Source organism: Somniosus microcephalus, chromosome 2, assembly GCF_052327205.1.
Source record: "Somniosus microcephalus isolate GS21.2 chromosome 2, FLI_Smic_1.0, whole genome shotgun sequence".
In the NCBI taxonomy this organism is placed as follows: Eukaryota; Metazoa; Chordata; class Chondrichthyes; order Squaliformes; family Somniosidae; genus Somniosus; species Somniosus microcephalus.
In genome coordinates, this window is record NC_140988.1 from 229043711 (window position 1) to 229062048 (window position 18338).

At 40.4% G+C, this 18338-nt stretch overlaps 1 protein-coding gene across 9 annotated transcripts in view; it reads right to left on the reverse strand.

Moving 5' to 3' along the window:
* fryl (furry homolog, like) overlaps positions 1 to 18338 on the reverse strand; it is a 599764-nt gene that overhangs the window by 86057 nt on the left and 495369 nt on the right. For all 9 annotated transcript variants that reach the window (XM_085969926.1, XM_085969925.1, XM_085969924.1 and 6 more), the window contains 5 exons: positions 14356 to 14559; positions 13846 to 14007; positions 11166 to 11240; positions 6955 to 7131; positions 2245 to 2445 (listed from right to left, as the gene is read on the reverse strand). In XM_085969926.1, the coding sequence (XP_085826052.1) occupies positions 2245 to 2445; positions 6955 to 7131; positions 11166 to 11240; positions 13846 to 14007; positions 14356 to 14559 (819 nt within the window). The remainder of the gene's footprint in view (positions 1 to 2244; positions 2446 to 6954; positions 7132 to 11165; positions 11241 to 13845; positions 14008 to 14355; positions 14560 to 18338) is intronic.

The following is an 18338-nucleotide window of genomic DNA, read 5'->3' on the forward strand; positions in this document are numbered from 1 at the left end:
AGGGAGAAAAGCTTCCTGTCTTCTTGATCAAGCAGTATTTCTTTATTTTCTTCTTGATAGCTAAGCCTCAAAATTGCTCTCAGTGCAGAGTCGTGCATAACTGTAGTGCAGATTTAATGTGATTGGCAAAAGAGGCAGCATGAGGAAACTTTTTTTACACAATGAGTTGTGATCTGGAATGTACTACCTCAAAGGGTGGTGGTGGTAAACATCAACATTCAAAAGATAATTGGATAAGTACTTGGAAGGGGAAAAATTACAGGGCTATGGGGCAAGAGCAGGGGAGTGGGATTAATTGGATAGCTCTACCAAAGAGCCGGCACAGGCACAATGGGCCGAATGGTCTCCTTCTATGCTGTATCATTCTGTGATTCTACAAGATCCATTTAACATCAATGTTCAGGAAATCAGAAGCGCTGCAAAATGGTTGCGCTGACTTCTGCACCAGATTACCTCATTCTCCAGTTGAGCGAGATTCTGTGCCAGGTGCAGAGTCTTGTAATCTTAGAACTCTGGTGCTGGGTCAAATATACAGCTGACCAAATTTAATGCCAGATTTTCCAGTACTAGGTAATAATAATCTATACTGTTACACTGCATCAATAATAACGTTATTTTATAGAAGCAGCATTTGGAAAATTTTCAATTTTGCTAATTACAGAGAATTAAAGTACATATGTCCCTGTCCAGAACCATCAGCAAAGCCCCAGTGAGCAAAATATATTAACCACAGCAATTGGCATAGAATAAGTATTTGTGTTAGTTGTAGTTAGTCTCTTACAGCTGAAGCAGCTACACTACCTTCTTGTGTGATCGGCAATCCAGTTCTGACTGCAACTGAAAACTTGAGATTCTGAACATCACAGGTTCTTTTATGACAATGTTAATGAATCTTGTATAAAGACAAACAAATTAAACACAGTGAAAAACTGTGATGTGATCCAACAGACTTTGTCAGCTGCAGGTTGGATTGCTGAAACTATATTCGAAGAAATGAACTGGAAAGAAAGGGTCAGCAAAATGGTTTAGTTTTAGTATGATGATTGTTTTGAACTGTCCCACTGCAGAACGCAAATTACTCTATCGTTTTCTGGAAACTTCATTGTTCTGTATCCAAGGGAAAATACATTTCTGTTCACGTTTTGGATTTCCAGCACCAGCAATATTTTTCTTTTTACTTAGTTAACCATTTTGTTTCAATCCATCAAGATCATGATGCCTTCTGCACACTATACAAAGAAACAAACCAGCAAGAATAGTCCCACTGTGCATTGATGGTAGCTGTGGAGAAATCGCACTACCAATTAAGTGAAGAAACAAAATAGCTGCAGGCAACATTAGGGGCCAGACAAGGGGACTTGGAAGGGAAAAAATAACACCAGCAAAAAACAAACAGTAGTATGCCTTTTCTACATAAACCAATAAGGAGACACTGGGCTTCCCCAATGTCATCAAACAAAAACCAAACGGAAAAAAACAAAGGAAATTTATAAACTTAAATAATATAGTATGGGATTTAGTCTTATAAACATTCCTGTATGTAATTTTTTAACAAAGTTTCCTAAACACACTTTAAAATGTGTATTTCGTGCAAATTTTTGTATTAAATACGTAATTCATGTATTTCCTTTCCCAATCCTAATTACTGATTTTTTTAATACATGTTAAGAAAACAGATTTTCTTCGGAGAAGCAAAGATTTAAAGTAGCTTACAATACTACATATGACACACGAGTAGCCAGATTGTTAAAATAATGGATATTTTGGGAAAATATCAAAATAGGAATTGAATTGACAAAAATCTTGGTGATTCACATCCTCCTAAAGTTCAATGTATCTATAATTCTCCAGTTGAGCGAGATTCTGTGCCAGGTGCAGAGTCTTGTAATCTTAGAACTCTGTGGTGCTGGGTCAAATATACAGCTGACCAAATTTAATGCCAGATTTTCCAGTACTAGGTAATAATAGTCTATACCGTTACACTGCATCAATAATAACATTATCTTATGGAAGCAGCGTTTGGAAAATTTTCAATTTTGCTAATTACAGAGAATTAAAGTACATATGTCCCTGTCCAGAACCATCAGCAAAGCCCCAGTGAGCAAAATATATTAACCACAGCAATTTGCATAGAATAAATATTTGTGTTAGTTGTAGTTAGTCTCTTACAGCTGAAGCAGTTTGTGTGATCGTGTGAAACATAAATATAAATATAAAAAAGACAAGAGAAAAACAATGACTTACTATCTGTGACCGGGTTAATATCTGACTAGCCGTCAGTACGTCCTCCTCAGATGACTCATCAGTGTCCTCCTGATTGGTCAAGTTTAAGCTGGGTGTGCTTCCTGAATACTGGAACTCCTGGAGTGATGGTGTATCTCCCTTCTCAATGCTGTCCAATGAACGCCTCCGCACACCCCAGTTAAAGTTGTCCATGCTTTCACCCTGCAACAGTTTTATTATAAATTCACTACTTCTTACCATCAGGATTTTTCTTAAAACTGTGTTTCATAGGATCAACATAAATGCTACCAGAGCATTATGGGATTGTATATTACAAGTGTTGTGCTGAAAGTAGCTTATTCCCATAACACACTGCACAGCTGCAAATCCTTAGTGATTTACTAAAATACCCACAAGTGATAGAGTGTGCAACAATACACTAAACATGCAGTCAACCACATTAATTAACACATAGCTCGCTATCATCTATAATGGTACTTTCTGTAAGTACATAACTAATCTATTTACAAAAGTTAAACATATTTTATACTATTTAACATTAAAAATTGTCCATAAAAAATTCATAAGTTAGCTGGTACTTTACATCAATGTATTGTTTGTTCATTTTGTTTTTTACATTTATGTATAGGCATGTCCTAGAAACGGCCAAAATTTGCACACAAATATAAACAAAACATTAAGGGCCTACACAGTAATACTATACCATGAACATTCAACATTTATCACACACAAGACAGTAACTCAACAAACACTGCACCAGGCTGCAACTTACCTGCAGCTCCTGGTTAGCAATGAGGAAAAGAGATGACCAGCATTAAAAAGTAAGAAAAGAGAAATATTTGGCACGATGTAAGAAACAGGAGTATGCCTTAATCTCAACAAACATCAATTACATTGAATTTAACAGGCAGTTTAGTTAGGGTGCGACACTTTAGGCAACAAAACATATGCTCATGTGCAGCTCATCTTTTTACCAGTTCTTCATAAGCTGCATATGCTATTTAAAGGCATCACCTTGTGGTGGCATAGCATTTGTTTTCAAGTTACCAGTAAGCAAATGCATGACAAAAATGAAGTTGTGCTATACTGATTTTCTACCATTAGATGTTGCGAGTATATTGCAACATAATTATAGAGTACTTTTACATACCACTAATAGATCTGGAGATTACACTGGATTAAAAAATATTTAACCTAAATTATTTAACTACTGCTAACATTTATGGTAGTAGAACTGCTCAGACTTCACATCTGACGGGCTGCTCTTGCCACACTGTTGAGCTCATTTGTTTTTGGAAAACATGGCAGTTTTCATCTGCTCATGGTTGAAGTCCTACCCTCAGGAGGTCATGACCAGGTTAATTCTAAAACAATTTCGGTTAGAATATTTTTGTCTTTCCTCCTCCACTTTTCTGCCCAAGGTATCAATTTTTATGGAGGAAAGTCTAATCTTTACTGTCATAGTTAAGGAGTTAAATCAATAATTACATATAGAAAGTTCCCAACATGCTCATTTAAACTTAGATGACAGAAAGATATTGTTTGAATTTTTTTGACTATCAAGCATATTTATTTAATCAGCACATAAACAACAGTAATATAACATATATATTTATAGACAATCAATCTAGTTGTTTGAATTTCAAGTTTTTATTTGACAGAGATCATAAGTCAGTACAATAAATGCTAGAAGCAAAGCACACTGTTTCCAACAAACTGAATACCAAAGGAACATTAATTGGTGTAAAAATACTTCTTTTTCATGAACACATTTATATTTTTTGTAATTTAAGTAATAACTTAGCGTTCAATATAGTCCAAGTTGTTTTCAAAATGCTTTTTCCTCTTAATGATCCCAAAGAATATCACCTAACATATTTGATGAACATCCAAAAAATGAGTCAGTTACTTAGGATGTAAAACAGTTCAGCATTCAGAGAGAATGCTTAGGAATATATAGAAACATAGAGGATAGGAGCAGGAGTAGGCCATTCGGCCCCTCGAGCCTGCTCCGCCATTCAATGCGATCATGGCTGATCATCCAATTTCAGTACCCGGTCCCTGCTTTCTCCCCATATCCCTTGATCCCTTTAGCCTTAAGAAATATATCCAACTCCTTCTTGAATATATTTAATGAATTGGCCTCCACTGCCTTCTGTGGTAGAGAATTTCACAGGTTCACCACTCTCTGGGTGAAGAAATTCCTCCTCATTTCTGTCCTAAATGGCCTACCCCTTATCCTTAGACTGTGACCCCTGGTTCTGGACTCCCCGACCATCAGGAACATCCTTCCTGCATCTAGTCTGTCTAATCCTGTTAGAATTTTATAAGTTTCAATGAGGTCCCCTCTCATTCTTCTAAACTCCAGCGGGTACAAGCCCAATCGTCCCAATCTCTCCTCATACGTCATTCCTGCATGTTTAGGATCTGGTGATGAGTTTTTAAGTACAGATAAACAACATAACATCACCCTTCTTTTTTTGTATTTGTGGAGCTACAAGTTAAACACCAAATTTCAAGTTGGACACTTGCTCCTTTGACTAGCAGTCTGTTATTTAAAAACAATTGATTGTGTTGTGAACCTACTGCACCAAAATCCTGCTCTGAAGATATAACATTTTAATTTTTGCAGTCTGAAGGGTAAAATTTGTGATGTTCTACGCCAAGAAATCAGATTGTAGAACTGGTTTGTAGTATCAACACAACAAATACTTACAAATTCACTTTTATTTATTGCTTTCATAAACCCTTGTTTACAGAAAGTCATTTTGCAATTCTATGATATAAAATATGGCCTTTAAATTGAGGCTAAATCAATGGTAAGAAGGCATGTGGAAAATTGTTCACCTGAACAAGTAATAAAGGATAAATATACAATAGCATTTGGCTTTTTGAAATAATAAATAGCGTACTATATTTTAAAGGTCCGTAACTCAAAGTATTAGTTTAAATGAATATACTGTATCCCTAGTTTTATTAATCACAAAGTAATTAGTCAGCCAAGAAACTAAATGGGATCAAATCACTTTTTAATACCCCGTTCTTCCAGTTTTCAAGTTATTTTTTTCCCTATCCTATTAGAGCTCCAGTAAGACAGGTGGCTGACATGTTTCAAATCCTCAACCAAAGTCAATAGGAGGAGCCTTTGACTTGTTAATTCCCTGACTTTCCTTTTCTCTCTGGGGAAATCAGCTCGTCTCAGCTTGCCTTACAATAGAAGGCCCGAGAGATTGGGAACATATGGCAGCCACGACCATTCTCTGGCAGTCTGCTTGTATACCAAGACAATGTACCACGTAGGCCCACTACCTTTTTAGTTAAAATGTGAGAAAATACACTGTAGATAAACTCTGACAGAGTGTGTATCATAGCGATCGGTGACATTCTCCAGAAGTGTAATCACTGTTATGTAGGCAAATGCAGAAGCTAATATGTACACAAGATCCCACAATTTGCAATGATTTAAATGACCAGTTAATCTATTTTGCTGGTGCAGGTTCAGTACTTCCCCACTCTTCTTTGAATAGTGTCATGGGATCTTATACAGCCACCTGAATATGTAGTTGGGGCCTCAGTGTATTATCTCATGTGAAAGACGGCACCTCTAACAGTGCAGCGCTCCCTCAGTACCGCACTGAAATGTCAGCCCAGATTATATGCTCAAATCCTGCAGTGGGGCTTGAACCCAGGACCTTTTGACTCAGAAGTGATACCACTGAGCCAAGCTGACATAGGGATATAATCTTAAATTTCAATCTAAGCTGAATCCAGAAAAAAAATTCTGCACACAAAGGGTTGGAAGAACGTGGGATGCACTGCCTCAGAAGGCCATAGATGTCAAATCAATCAGGGTATTTAAAAGCGAAATCTAATTCGAAAGTAGATGAGCCACAATTTCCTCCAGTTAAACACAGAGAAGACCAAAGCCATTATCTTTGGTCCCCACCACAAATTCGATACTGTTGCCACTGATTCCATTCTCCTGCTTGGCCCTGCCTCAGACTGAACCAGACTGTTCTCAATTTCGTCACCCCATTCAACCCCAAACTGAGCTTCCTACTCCACAACCTCTCCATCACAAAGACCAACTACTTCTACCGCCATCCCTACCTCAGCTCATCTGCTGGTGAAATCCTTATTTATGCCTTTGTATTCTCCAGACTCCTTCTTTGGCTGACTCTGTGAAGTGTCTGGAGACATTTTTCTACAGTAAAGGTGCTATATAAATGTGAGTTGTCATTGTAAAGGTATTAACGGATATGGAGAAAGGATAGAGAATTGGGATTAAAAAGAACTGCTATGGCCAACAAAATGATGACGCAAGTTCATATGGTTCAATGCCCCACTCACGTTCCTATGACGTCTTCAAGTCACTTTGCACAGTGGACTTTTGTTCTATTTTTGATTTATTTAGTTCAAATAAATACTTGAAGTCAAGATAACCAACTTTTTGTTTTACTAAATTTCAAAAGGGAAAATAACAATCACTTTCAATGGTGACCAAAATTGTAGGCCAGAGTAATTTATGTTTTATGGAATCTCCAAGTCCTTTATATTGCTTCAAGACCAATAAAGTGCAACTTTGCTATAATACTGCAATGCCATTTTCCTTTTGTGATAATTAACTTGATGACCATGTTCTTGGTGCAATACAATAAAAGATTGTGTGATTTTAGTTTGCCATCTTAAACCACTGTAGAAGTTTCTTACCTCTGCATCTTCCAGTTCGACATCTAAGAAATCAAAATCCTTTAAAACTCCAAATTGCTGTTCACTGTTAGTGTCCTCCACTAGTACTTCCTCTTCTCTGATTGGATCTTCGGTTGTGGAGATTAAACTTGTCTGTTGTTCTGCAATGTCCAGGTCTTCACTGGATGAAAATACAACCTAAAAAATAGTGTTTTGCAATTATACACTGACATATCATACATTTGCAAAAACATGTTTCTACAATCTTTAGGCCTCCTTGTGCCACCCTTCATTGTCTGAGGCTGGATACCTGACCAGCTCCTAACTCTGTACCAAAGATACCCTATACCTGGGTACCACGAAGAGTGTGACAGGAACCTAGATGGTTTTCTTTCCCCAATTTACCTTCTCCCGGGGAACTACATGGACTGGCAGAAGTTGTGTTTCAAGTCTTAATGATATTTTGATTTATAAGCTTTGTCAATGGGACTGAACAGATTAATTTGAACTAAAAAGATTCATTTATCTTTATATACTGCATCAATAAAAAATAAAAATATAACCGGGTTCAGATACTAAATAAAACTAGAGGAACATAAAAAAGGAAGGAGGAAGTGATAAGGAATCTGAACAATCAAGGACAAGAGCTGTGGATTACATAGGATATACGGCACAGAAACAGGCCATTCGGTCCAACCAGTCCATGCCAGCGTTTATGCTCCAGACGAGCCTCCTCCCGTCTTTCCTCATCTAAATCTATCAGCATAACCCTCTATTCCCTTTTCCCTCATATGCTTGTCTAGCCTCCCCTTAAATGCATCTATACTATTCGCTTCAACCACTCCCTGTGGTAGCAAGTTCCACATTCTCACCACTCTGTGGGTAAAGAAGTTTGTCCTGAATTCCCTATTGGTTTTCTTGGTGACTATCTTATATTGATGGCCTCTAGTTATGCTCTTCCCCACAAATGGAAACATTCTCTCTGTATCCATTCTATCAAAATTTTTCATAATTTTAAAGACCTCTAATAGTTCACCCCTCAGCCTTCTTTTTTCCAAGAGAAAAAAGAGACCCAGCCTGTTCATCCTTTCCTGATATGTATACCCTCACATTTCTGGTATCCTCCTTGTAAATCTTCTCTGCACCCTCTCCAGTGTCTCTATATCCTTTTTATAATATGGCGACCAGAACTGTACACAGTATTCCAAGTGTGGTCTAACCAGGGTTCGATACAGGTTTAGCATAACTTCCCTACTTTTCAATTCTATACCTCTAGAAATAAACCCTAGTGCTTGGTTTGCTTTTTTTATGGCCTTGCTAACCTGTGTCACACCTTTTAGTGATCTGTGTATTTGTACTCTGAGATCCCTTTGTTCCTCTACCCCAACTAGACTCAGACCCTCCAAGTGATAAGTGACCTCCCTATTCTTCCTACCAAAATGTAATACCTCACACTTTTCTGTGTTGAACTTCATTTGCCAATTATATGGCCATTCTGCAAGCTTATTAATGTCCTCCTGTAACTTGTTGCAGTCCTCCGCAGTATTGACTATCCCCCCCAATTTGGTGTCATCCGCAAATTTAGAAATTGTGTTTTTGATTCCAAAAGTCTAAATCATTAATATAAATTGTGAACAGCACTGGTCCCAGCACTGATCCTTGTGGAACACCACTACCCACCTTCTGCCACTGTGAATAGCTACCCTTTACTCCTACTCTCTGCTTTCTGTCCTGAAGTCAGCCAGCAATCCATTCTGCTACTTGTCCCCTGACTCCGCATTCTCTGACCTTGTTCATCAGTCTATTATGGGGCACCTTATCAAAGGCCTTTTGAAAATCCAGATAAATTACATCTACTGCATTACCATTGTCTACTCTCTCTGTTACCTCTTCAAAAAATTCAATACGGTTGGTCAAGCAAGACTTTCCCTTTTGAAATCTATGCTGACTATTCATTATTATATTTTTGGTTTCTAGATGTTCTTCCATTTTCTCCTTCAGTAGGGATTCCATTATTTTTCCTATCACCGATGTTAAGCTGACTGGTCTATAATTCCCTGGACATGTTCTATCCCCCTTCTTAAATATCGGTATTATGTTAGCTATCCGCCAATCCTCTGGCACTACACCTTTTTCTAACGAATTATTAAATATGCATAGTAATGCCTCTGCTATCTCTTCCCTAGATTCTTTGAAAATATGGATGCAATCCATCCGGACCAGGGGTTTTATCCTCTTTTGAGTTTGATTAGTTTATTTAATACATCCCCTTTTTTATTTTAAATGCACTTCTCATTATTAACCTCATCATCCAATGTCATGTACGCTCCACTTGCCTGGATGAGTACAGCTCCAACAACACTCAAGAAGCTCAACACCATCCAGGACAAAGCAGCCCGCTTGATTGGCACCTCATCCACCACCTTAAACATTCACGCCCTCCACCACTGGCGCACCGTGGCTGCAGTGTGTACCATCTACAAGATGCACTGCAGCAACTCGCCAAGTCTTCTTCGACAGCACCTCCAAACCTGTGACCTCTACCACCTAGAAGGACAAGGGCAGCAGGCGCATGGGAACACCACCACCTCCAAGTTCCCCTCCAAGTCACACACCATCCTGACTTGGAAATATATCGCCGATCCTTCATCGTCGCTGGGTTAAAATCCTGGAACTCCCTCCCTAACAGCACTGTGGGAGTACCTTCACCACACGGACTGCAGTGGTTCAAGAAGGCGGCTCACCACACCTTCTCAAGGGCAATAAATGCTGGCCTTGCCAGCGATGCCCACATCCCATAAACAAATTTAAAAAAAAAAAAAAAAAAAAATTATGTGGCTGGTCCAGTTAAGTTTCTGGTCAATAGTGACCCCCCCAGGATGTTGATGGTGGGGCATTCAGCAATGGTAATGCCGTTGAATGTCAAGGTGAGGTGGTTAGACTTTCTCTTCTTGGAGATAGTCATTGCCTGTAGTTACAAGGTTTATCTCTCGCCCCTTTTTTGAACAGGGGTGTAACGTTTGCAATCCTCTAGTCCTCTGGCACCACTCCCATATCCAAGGGGGATTGCGGTCAGATCTTCTGCTATCTCCACCCTTGCTTCCCTCAGCAATCTAGGATGCATCCCATCTGGATCAGGTGACTTGTCAACTCTGAGTGACGCCAACCTATTTAGCACCCCCTTTCTATTTTATCCTATCCAATATCTATACTCCCTCCTCCTCAACTGTGACATTAACTTCATCCTCTTCTTTTGTGAAGACAGATGCAAAGTACTCATTCAGTATCTTTTTGTGGAGGCATTCAGTCATGCCCTCTGCCTCCTCAAGATGATTTTTTTTTTGTCCCTAATTGGCCCCATCATTCCTTTAACTATCCTTTTAATTCTTATATATGTTTCTAAAAGATTTTTAGGTTCCCTTTTATGTTACCTGTTAATCTTTTCTCACACTCTGTCATTGCCCTTCTGATATCCTTTTACAATTACCCCCTTCACTCTCTGTATTCTGCCTGGTTTTCTACTGTATTCTAGATCTGACGTTTGTCATCAACCTCCTTTTTCTGCATAGCTTGGTTCTGCTCCTACCTGTCCCAACGCAGTGAATACGTCTCCTGTATTTCATCCTCCTCCCTTATGTATACATTAAGCATGCTCCAAGGGTCAATACTTGTCCCTCTTCTTCTCCTTGCCACTTGATGACATCATTATTAGGCAGGTCAGCTTTCACATGTATGCTGATAACCAGCTTTACATCTCTACCACCCCTCTTGACACTGCGGGCATTACTGTGTTTTCTGACTGTTTAGCTAGTAAGTCCTAAATCTTTGCAAGACCAAAGACATCTTGATTGGTTACTGCCCAAGACTCTGCACCTCAGCACCCAAAATCCTCCCTATCTCTGTCAGCTCCCTCAGATTAAGTCTAAATGTGTAAAGTCTTGCTATTAAGTGTAACTTGGTGTTGAAATTCCGGTGGCAGTTAGATGCTAGGTTGCGCGAGTTAAAAATACTGGAGGGGTAAAGTCAATGGGCAGAGTCTGTTCTTGTCCTTGTTTGCTCCTGCTGTTCTTATGAATAAAATGGTTTTCCAGCACCTTCCAAAGACAGAAGATACAACATTTTAAAGAGCTATTGTAAAGCTATATTCAAACAAAGAAGGTTTTATTTAAAAATAATGTACAGTACTGTCAATTGGAAATATACTTTAGATAGAATGAAAAAGTTTAACTTACTGATGGGTTCTTTGGGAGACCAACTTCTTGGCCACAAAGTGAGAGTACATTCATTAATTTCTCTCTTGTTCTCCTCTAAAATAAAACACACAAATGCTAAAAGATTCAAAACATTTTTTTTAAACTTATGAAATCAAACTAAAGTACCTCAAGCTTAGAATCTGACCAGATTACATTTTGACTATGAACAGGCTACTTCACGAGCCTGTACTTCATATATATTTCTGCAGAGATAGCAGAGTCTGAGTCAGAATGTGAACTTTTTAAAAAATAGCTTTACGTCTGTTGTCAGACTATCATGGTTCTCTTGTACTGATGGTGCTGCACAGCAATATCCATTACCGAAGGCTCCCTCACTGTACTGTAACAAAATAACTGTTGGTTACACGAATGGAAATATGTGGAGACCAGAGAAAAAAAAACTGTTGAATACATCATGTAAACTAATGGATCATCAGGTGATAAACAGATCTTCTGTGATTATCTATATTAAAGACACTATATCAATGCATGCTGTTATTATCATTATAGTATTTGTATAGCCCAACCAATTTGGGGCAACATATAAATCTGTACTTTAGCTCTGACTAATTTTTGGTGAATTTGTGTGTTCATCAAGGAGCGTGAGTCCGAGGAAATGAAATTTTATCCAGTTCAGACATCTAGGGCTAAAAATTGTGTAGCGCCCCAATTGAGGCGCTAACTTCGCCGGGGCGCTAGAAGTAGCGCCCCAGAAAAATTAGCGTCCCTGCGCCAGAAATTGAGTGGTTGCATCCCAAGAGGGAAGCGGGGCACTACTGGAAGCACCCCGCCTTCCTCTTGGGGCGCTGCGAGTGAATATAGTGGCGCTACGTGCTGCAGCGCCACACGCTGCAACATGTCGCGCCGCAGTATTGCAGGCCTTCCTCCCCTTCTTAAAGGGGAGGGGCCTTGTGCAGCGCGACCTGGGGCCCAGCTGGGCCCCCAGGGATCGGGAGTGCAGGCAAAAGAGCCCGGCACCCAAGAGAAGTGCTGGGCTCTTGGAGCGCAGCCGGCACTCCGCGGGGGGGGGGGGGGGGGGGGGGGCGGGGGTGGTTTCAGGAGGCCGGGGACGAGAGCGCAGGCAGGTGCTGGCAGGCGGCCAGCAAAAAAATGGCCGCCCCGCACCTCGCCTTTAAATTGCGCCTCCCCGGCCGCAGGTACGCCCCCCTGACCCCGTCGGACATAGCGTCCGGCGGTAAATCGGAGGCGCTCCCGAAGATCGTGGCCGGGGCGTGAGCGGGGCGCTGCGCGCACCAATGATATCATCGCCAGCGGCGCAGCGCCACAGGGCGCTACCAGTTAGCGCCACCACTAACCTCACGCTGAATTTTGCGGGAGGCGTGGGTAGTGCCACGCCCAGGCGCTAGTTGGTTTGCGCCCCACTTAGCGCCCTCTTAAGGCGCTAACGGGAGGCGCTACCAACTGAATTTTCCCCCCCTAGTGTCAGCATCTAAGAACTCCTAGGTCAGTTATAGCATAGGTTAAATGCAGAGAGTCAAGTCAAGTTCCCTCTCCTCTGGCCCAATATCTACATCACAAGCTCTGAAGAGCACCCACTAGTGCACGAGCATGAGTTTCCATTTTCCACATCAGCTTTGAATAAGATTGCCAATTAGTGCTGAATTATGAATTAGAAGTTCTGTCCTACGGACCCATGCCTTCTGGGAACTCCACCGAAACGGCCCAAAACTCATTTCATGCAGGTCCCCGACGGCCAGTAGACAGAGGAACTTTCATCATGTGAGGCTGGGTTGGATTCCTAGCCATATAATTTTCTTTATATTCAAGAAAACATTTCTTCAGCAATATATAATTTAATGGATAATAATTGTTTAGGGCCACTTTTAAATATAGGTTACTGTGCATTTCTACTCAGTTGCTTTCTGACCCCAATTTACAGGCTTTCATTGGAACGGTGACAGATCTGATGGGCACTACACCTGTGAGAAATGTTAGACATTGCACCTGTGACAGATGTGATGGACAGTGCACCTGTGACAGATGTGATGGACAGTGCACTTATGATAGACATTGGAACTGTGACAGGTATAATTGTGTTCATTACTCCTGGAGAGGTAGGATCTGCTGGGTTACAGCTACATTAGAGCAAACTCAAACGATTATTGTTTTGTTTTAAAATATCAGCTATAGAGATAAGAGTACATTATAACCCAATTAATGTTTTTATTAAGCAAAGGATGATTGGCATAATTAATCTGTAAATACAGTACACTTTTAATTGCAAATTTAATTAAGCATTAGAATACTGGAATTGCAATATTATAGCTATTTTACAGGACTTACAATACCAATACGTCAATAGGAAAAACAAAATTTTACTTTTTAATATAAATAAATCGACCTGAAGTATATATTTATATGGGGTTACAGTGTAAGCCATTTATAATAGACTCATCAGCCCAGTTTCATTTGCTAGAAATAGTTATCTATCGTATCGTGTAGGCCTGGAGAGAGCAGAGAGGGGACTTTGATAATGGAGTTGGAGCTCGCCTGCTGGAATTGCTGTGCAGCCAAAGTCTTCAGTATATTCAGACAAACCAATATCCGGAAAAACCAACAACATTTTTAATGCACTGGTTTTGGGAAGGTATGACATTTCCAGACCAAAGGAGTTTGCTTTGAGTGGAGTCCACTGTACCTGGGATAGCTGTGGCCTTTTCCAGCTGACGGGCACTAAGGCATTTGAGTTGGATCCTGATGATGTAGAAGAAGTACTTCGAGTGACGGCAATGACTTTTGGCTTTCCATTTCTGCATGCAGCACTGTGCTGGTCACCATACTTCTGTCCTATAATTGGCGTCTATTAAAATCAAAATGGCATTAAAGTTAAATCAGCACAGTAGACTTACAGAAATGGTTTCAGTGAACTTTCTCTGCTGTACACACAATGAAAACATTCACATTCCCAAGGTAAGCTCTGCAACTGTAGACCTCCAATGCAACACAAGGGCAAAAGCTTTATCCAGATTTTTCAGTACTAACATAGATATGTGCTATAAATGTAAAACAAAACAAAAAATTTCAAATAAAAATGATTTAATTGGTCCGTGGTAGGGCACTGACAAACAATGGCTAGGGGGATCACTGTTAATGAATTTATCAGCAATAAGCATAATTATTTTAAGCCCCATAACCAGCAGTTACATACCTCAGAGATGTCAAAATGGAAATCTAGAGTCTTTCCAGGCAATTCTTTTGAAGCATTGTTCCAAATTTTTGTGAAGGAAATTTCAGGAGATGTAGAGGAATCCCCTCCGTAGTTTGATCTATGCACCTCATCCGGCACAACAAGGCTGGCTGAACGAGACACCACCAATTTCAGAATGTTAAGTGCTTCCTTCCAGTATGGGCTCTAAATAAAATAAATAAAACACTGATTGTACAGATAGACTCAGAAAGCTTATTTATCCTGCATTCGTTGCCAATAGACAATTTCAACGGGGTTGGGGGTAATATATTGGCATGGATAGGGGATTGGCTAACTAACAGAAAACAGAGAGTCAGGATAAATGGGTCATTTTCGGGTTGGCAATCAGTAACTATTGCGGTGCCACAGGGATCAGTGCCGGGGCCTCAGCTATTTACAATCTATATTAATGATTTGGATGAAGGGACCGAGTGTACTGTAGCCAAATTTGCTGATGATACAAAGATAGGTGGGTTAGCAAGTTGTGAGGAGGACACAAAGAGCCTGCAAAGGGATAAGTGAGTGGGGAAACATTTGGCAGATGGAGTATAATGTGGGAAAAAGTGAGGTAATCCACTTTGGAAGGAAGAATGAAAAAGCAAATTATTATTTAAATGGAGAGACTCTACAGAATGCTGCGGTACAAATGGATCTGGGGGTCCTAGTACATGAAACACAAAAAGTTAGCATGCAGGTACAGCAAGTAATTAGGAAGGCTAATGGAATGTTGGCCTTTATTGCAAGGGGATAGAGTATAAAAGTAGGGAAGTTTTGATGCAACTTTAAAGGGCGCTGGTGAGACCGCACCTGGAGTACTGCGTACAATTTTGGTCTCCATATTTAAGGAAGGATATACTTGCATTGGAAGCAGTGAAGGTTCACTAGGTTGATTCCTGGGATGAAGGGGTTGACGTATGACGAAAGGTTGAGCCTATACTCATTGGAGTTTAGAAGAATGAGAGGTGATCTTATTGAAACATATAAGATTCTGAGGGGGATTGACAGGGTGGATGCGGAGAGGATGTTTCCCCTAGTGGGGGTATCTAGAACTAGGGGGGCATAGTTTCAGAATAAGGGGTCGCCCATTTAAGACAGAGAGGAGGAGGAATTTCTTCTCTCAGAGGGTCGTGAATCTTTGGAATTCTCTACCAGAGAGAGCTGTGGAGGCGGAGTCACTGAATATATTCAAGGTGGTGATTGACAGACATTTGAACTACAAGGGAGTCAAAGGGTATGGGGAGAGAGCGGGAAAGCGGTGTTGAGGCCAAGATTGGATCAGCCATAATCTTACTGAATGGGAGAGCAGGCTCGAGGGGCCGATTGGCCTACTTCTTATGTTCTTATAACGCACTGAAACCTGATTACAGCATATGATTGCAATGTGACAAAATTGTTAGCTAAGAAATGTGTGACCTAGTTAGTTTTGCGACTTTATAGCCCCAGTGGGGTTAAGAGAACAGTTTTACATTGATACAAAAGCAAAGTACTGCGGATGCTGGAAATTTGAAATAAGAACAGAAAATGCCGGAAATACTCAGCAGGTCAGGCAGCATCTATGGAGAGAGAAACAGAGTTAATATTTCAGTTCTGATGAAAGATCATCGACCTGAAATGTTGGCCGCGATTTTGCCGGCGCTCAGAGGGCGGGTTTGGAGGCGGGTCAGAGGTTAAATTTGATTTGATTGACGGCGGGTTCGGAATCCGCCGTCAACCCGCCTCCAAACAGTTTTCCCAAGTGTCGGGTCCCCGATTTGCGAATGGACCCGACACCTAGCAGCGGGAAGCGGATTAAAAGCAATTACCTGCCTATTAACAGGTACTTGCCAGTAGTTTTCAGTCTGTTTTTGGATTTTCCCACTTTTGGGTCGGGTTTCCCGACATCCGGACACCACGCCAAGTAAGTGTGGCGTGTTGTGAGTCTGGTGTAATGTTTGTGAAAAGATGACAGCTGCAGAAGTGGTGAGTATCAGAGCAAAGAAAATGTCAGGTACTGCATTTTTAAAACATTTACAGATTTCTTTAGCTTACAAGTTTTTAAATCCAACTATATGTCCAGTGTCACCTCCTTGGGAGAACCTCTCTCACCAGTGACAGATCGCTTCTGCCATCTATTTGAGGGAGTCAATGGAGAGCCTGGGTGCAAGAGTTCACCTTTGTGCAGTGATTGTCAGTGTTTTCAGCACCTCAATGCTGTCAAACACTGAGAAATCAACTGTCAAAATAAAATTGTGCATGGTCCCTTTAAGGAAACCGGCAGATGACGCGTCATCAAATGACGTCATCAGACCTGCTTCCTGTTAATTGGCCGGAAAGCCCGCAGGGCGGGCTTAACAAGGTCAATCAAGGTAAAATCACATCTGTGGAGTGGATGCAGCTGGGGGCGGGACTGGAAGCCGGAAACCAGCTGCCCCGCACCCAACCCGACACCGATAACAAAATCGCGGTCATTATCTCATTATCTCTGTTTCTCTCTCCACAGATGCTGCCTGACCTGCTGAGTTTTATATTGATGACTGACTGATCAGGTTTAGGCTGTACCTCACACAATGTTCAGGTTGGTTTATCAGAGAACCTTACCTTCTTACAGTTCTTTAACTGAGGTGGGAATAGCAGCAGGCTAAAGTTATGTCCTTGCACTGATTTTGCAGCGATTAAGTTAAAGCTGATTCTTTAGTGGGATAACTAGTTAAAATAGGACCTGGTTTTATGCAGATGCATGGGAACTGAGAAAGACTTGTATTTAAGCAAATGAGACACTAAATCTCCTTTATCAAATCCAAAAATGAAGCAGCATGATTAAAATGAAAATAAAAAGAGACCGTTAAATAATAAGACTGCAAAAGAGTTTACGTGCTGCTATTCTTGGAGGGCAACACTGATTTTTCCCTGCGCCATACATTATCCGCGACCTTGTTCCCAAACTTCGGACAATACCATTCTGAAACCAGTTGATTGGAGGTTCTGAGGGTTACTGGGAGTAACTTTCCCTCTGATTCTCTGCCCTATACTGTGAAAAACAACATTGCCTCTATTCACCCAGCATGACTCCAAATTAAAAATCAGCTTTTGGGGAATCGTGGGCATGAAGCTGTTCTCATCACTCCACGAACAATGTCCCATGTTCCAAAATGATAAGCCACTCCCACCCCACCATGGTTTTTAAAATGAAATACTCCCACAAATTTACGTGGAGGTTTTTATGTTCTTGTTACAACAACAATGAGCCAAAGTGAACGTATCTACAGTGTGATGAAAGCTAAAACGGGCTAGTCTTTCCTCTTCTCTTTTTAAATTGATGATTTTATATTTTATTTTGCTGAATAAGTAATACCCAAACAAACCACACATAATGCAAATTAACTGGTGAAATTATTCTGAGTAAGATCAACCCAAAATAAATATGTGGATGGCTCTATTTCTTTAACTAGTAAGAAGGCTGTAAAATGTAAATTTCACCCTCTTGTGCCCCAAGTCTGATTTGATTGACAGCAGAGTTTGTTTTCTGCAAGTATTTTTCTACATTTGCACAAAATATTCTTCAAAATGTGAAATGTTTCCTTCATCAATGTCTGTTGGACATCCTGTAATTTAACAAATCAAAATTTCTTGCCTCCACACTCTGTCCACTGCTATGACCCTATCCAATTTATTATTCCCTTTGGCAACTGCATGCACTCAACTGACAGCTGAAATTCCATCAAAATCCTTTTAGGGTTAAATGACCATAGAGGACAACAGCAAGTCCAAATATAGTCCAAAATTAAAGCAATCACTGAAACATTCACTACATTAACAGGCTTCTCCAGATAACAACATAATAACTAAAGTGCCTTGCTATTAAGATCACTGTCTCAAACACCCGACTTCTCATCCAATTATTTACTGGCTCTTTGAATAGCATTTTATATACCTGCTATATATTTTTAACTAAGGATGTATTCCAG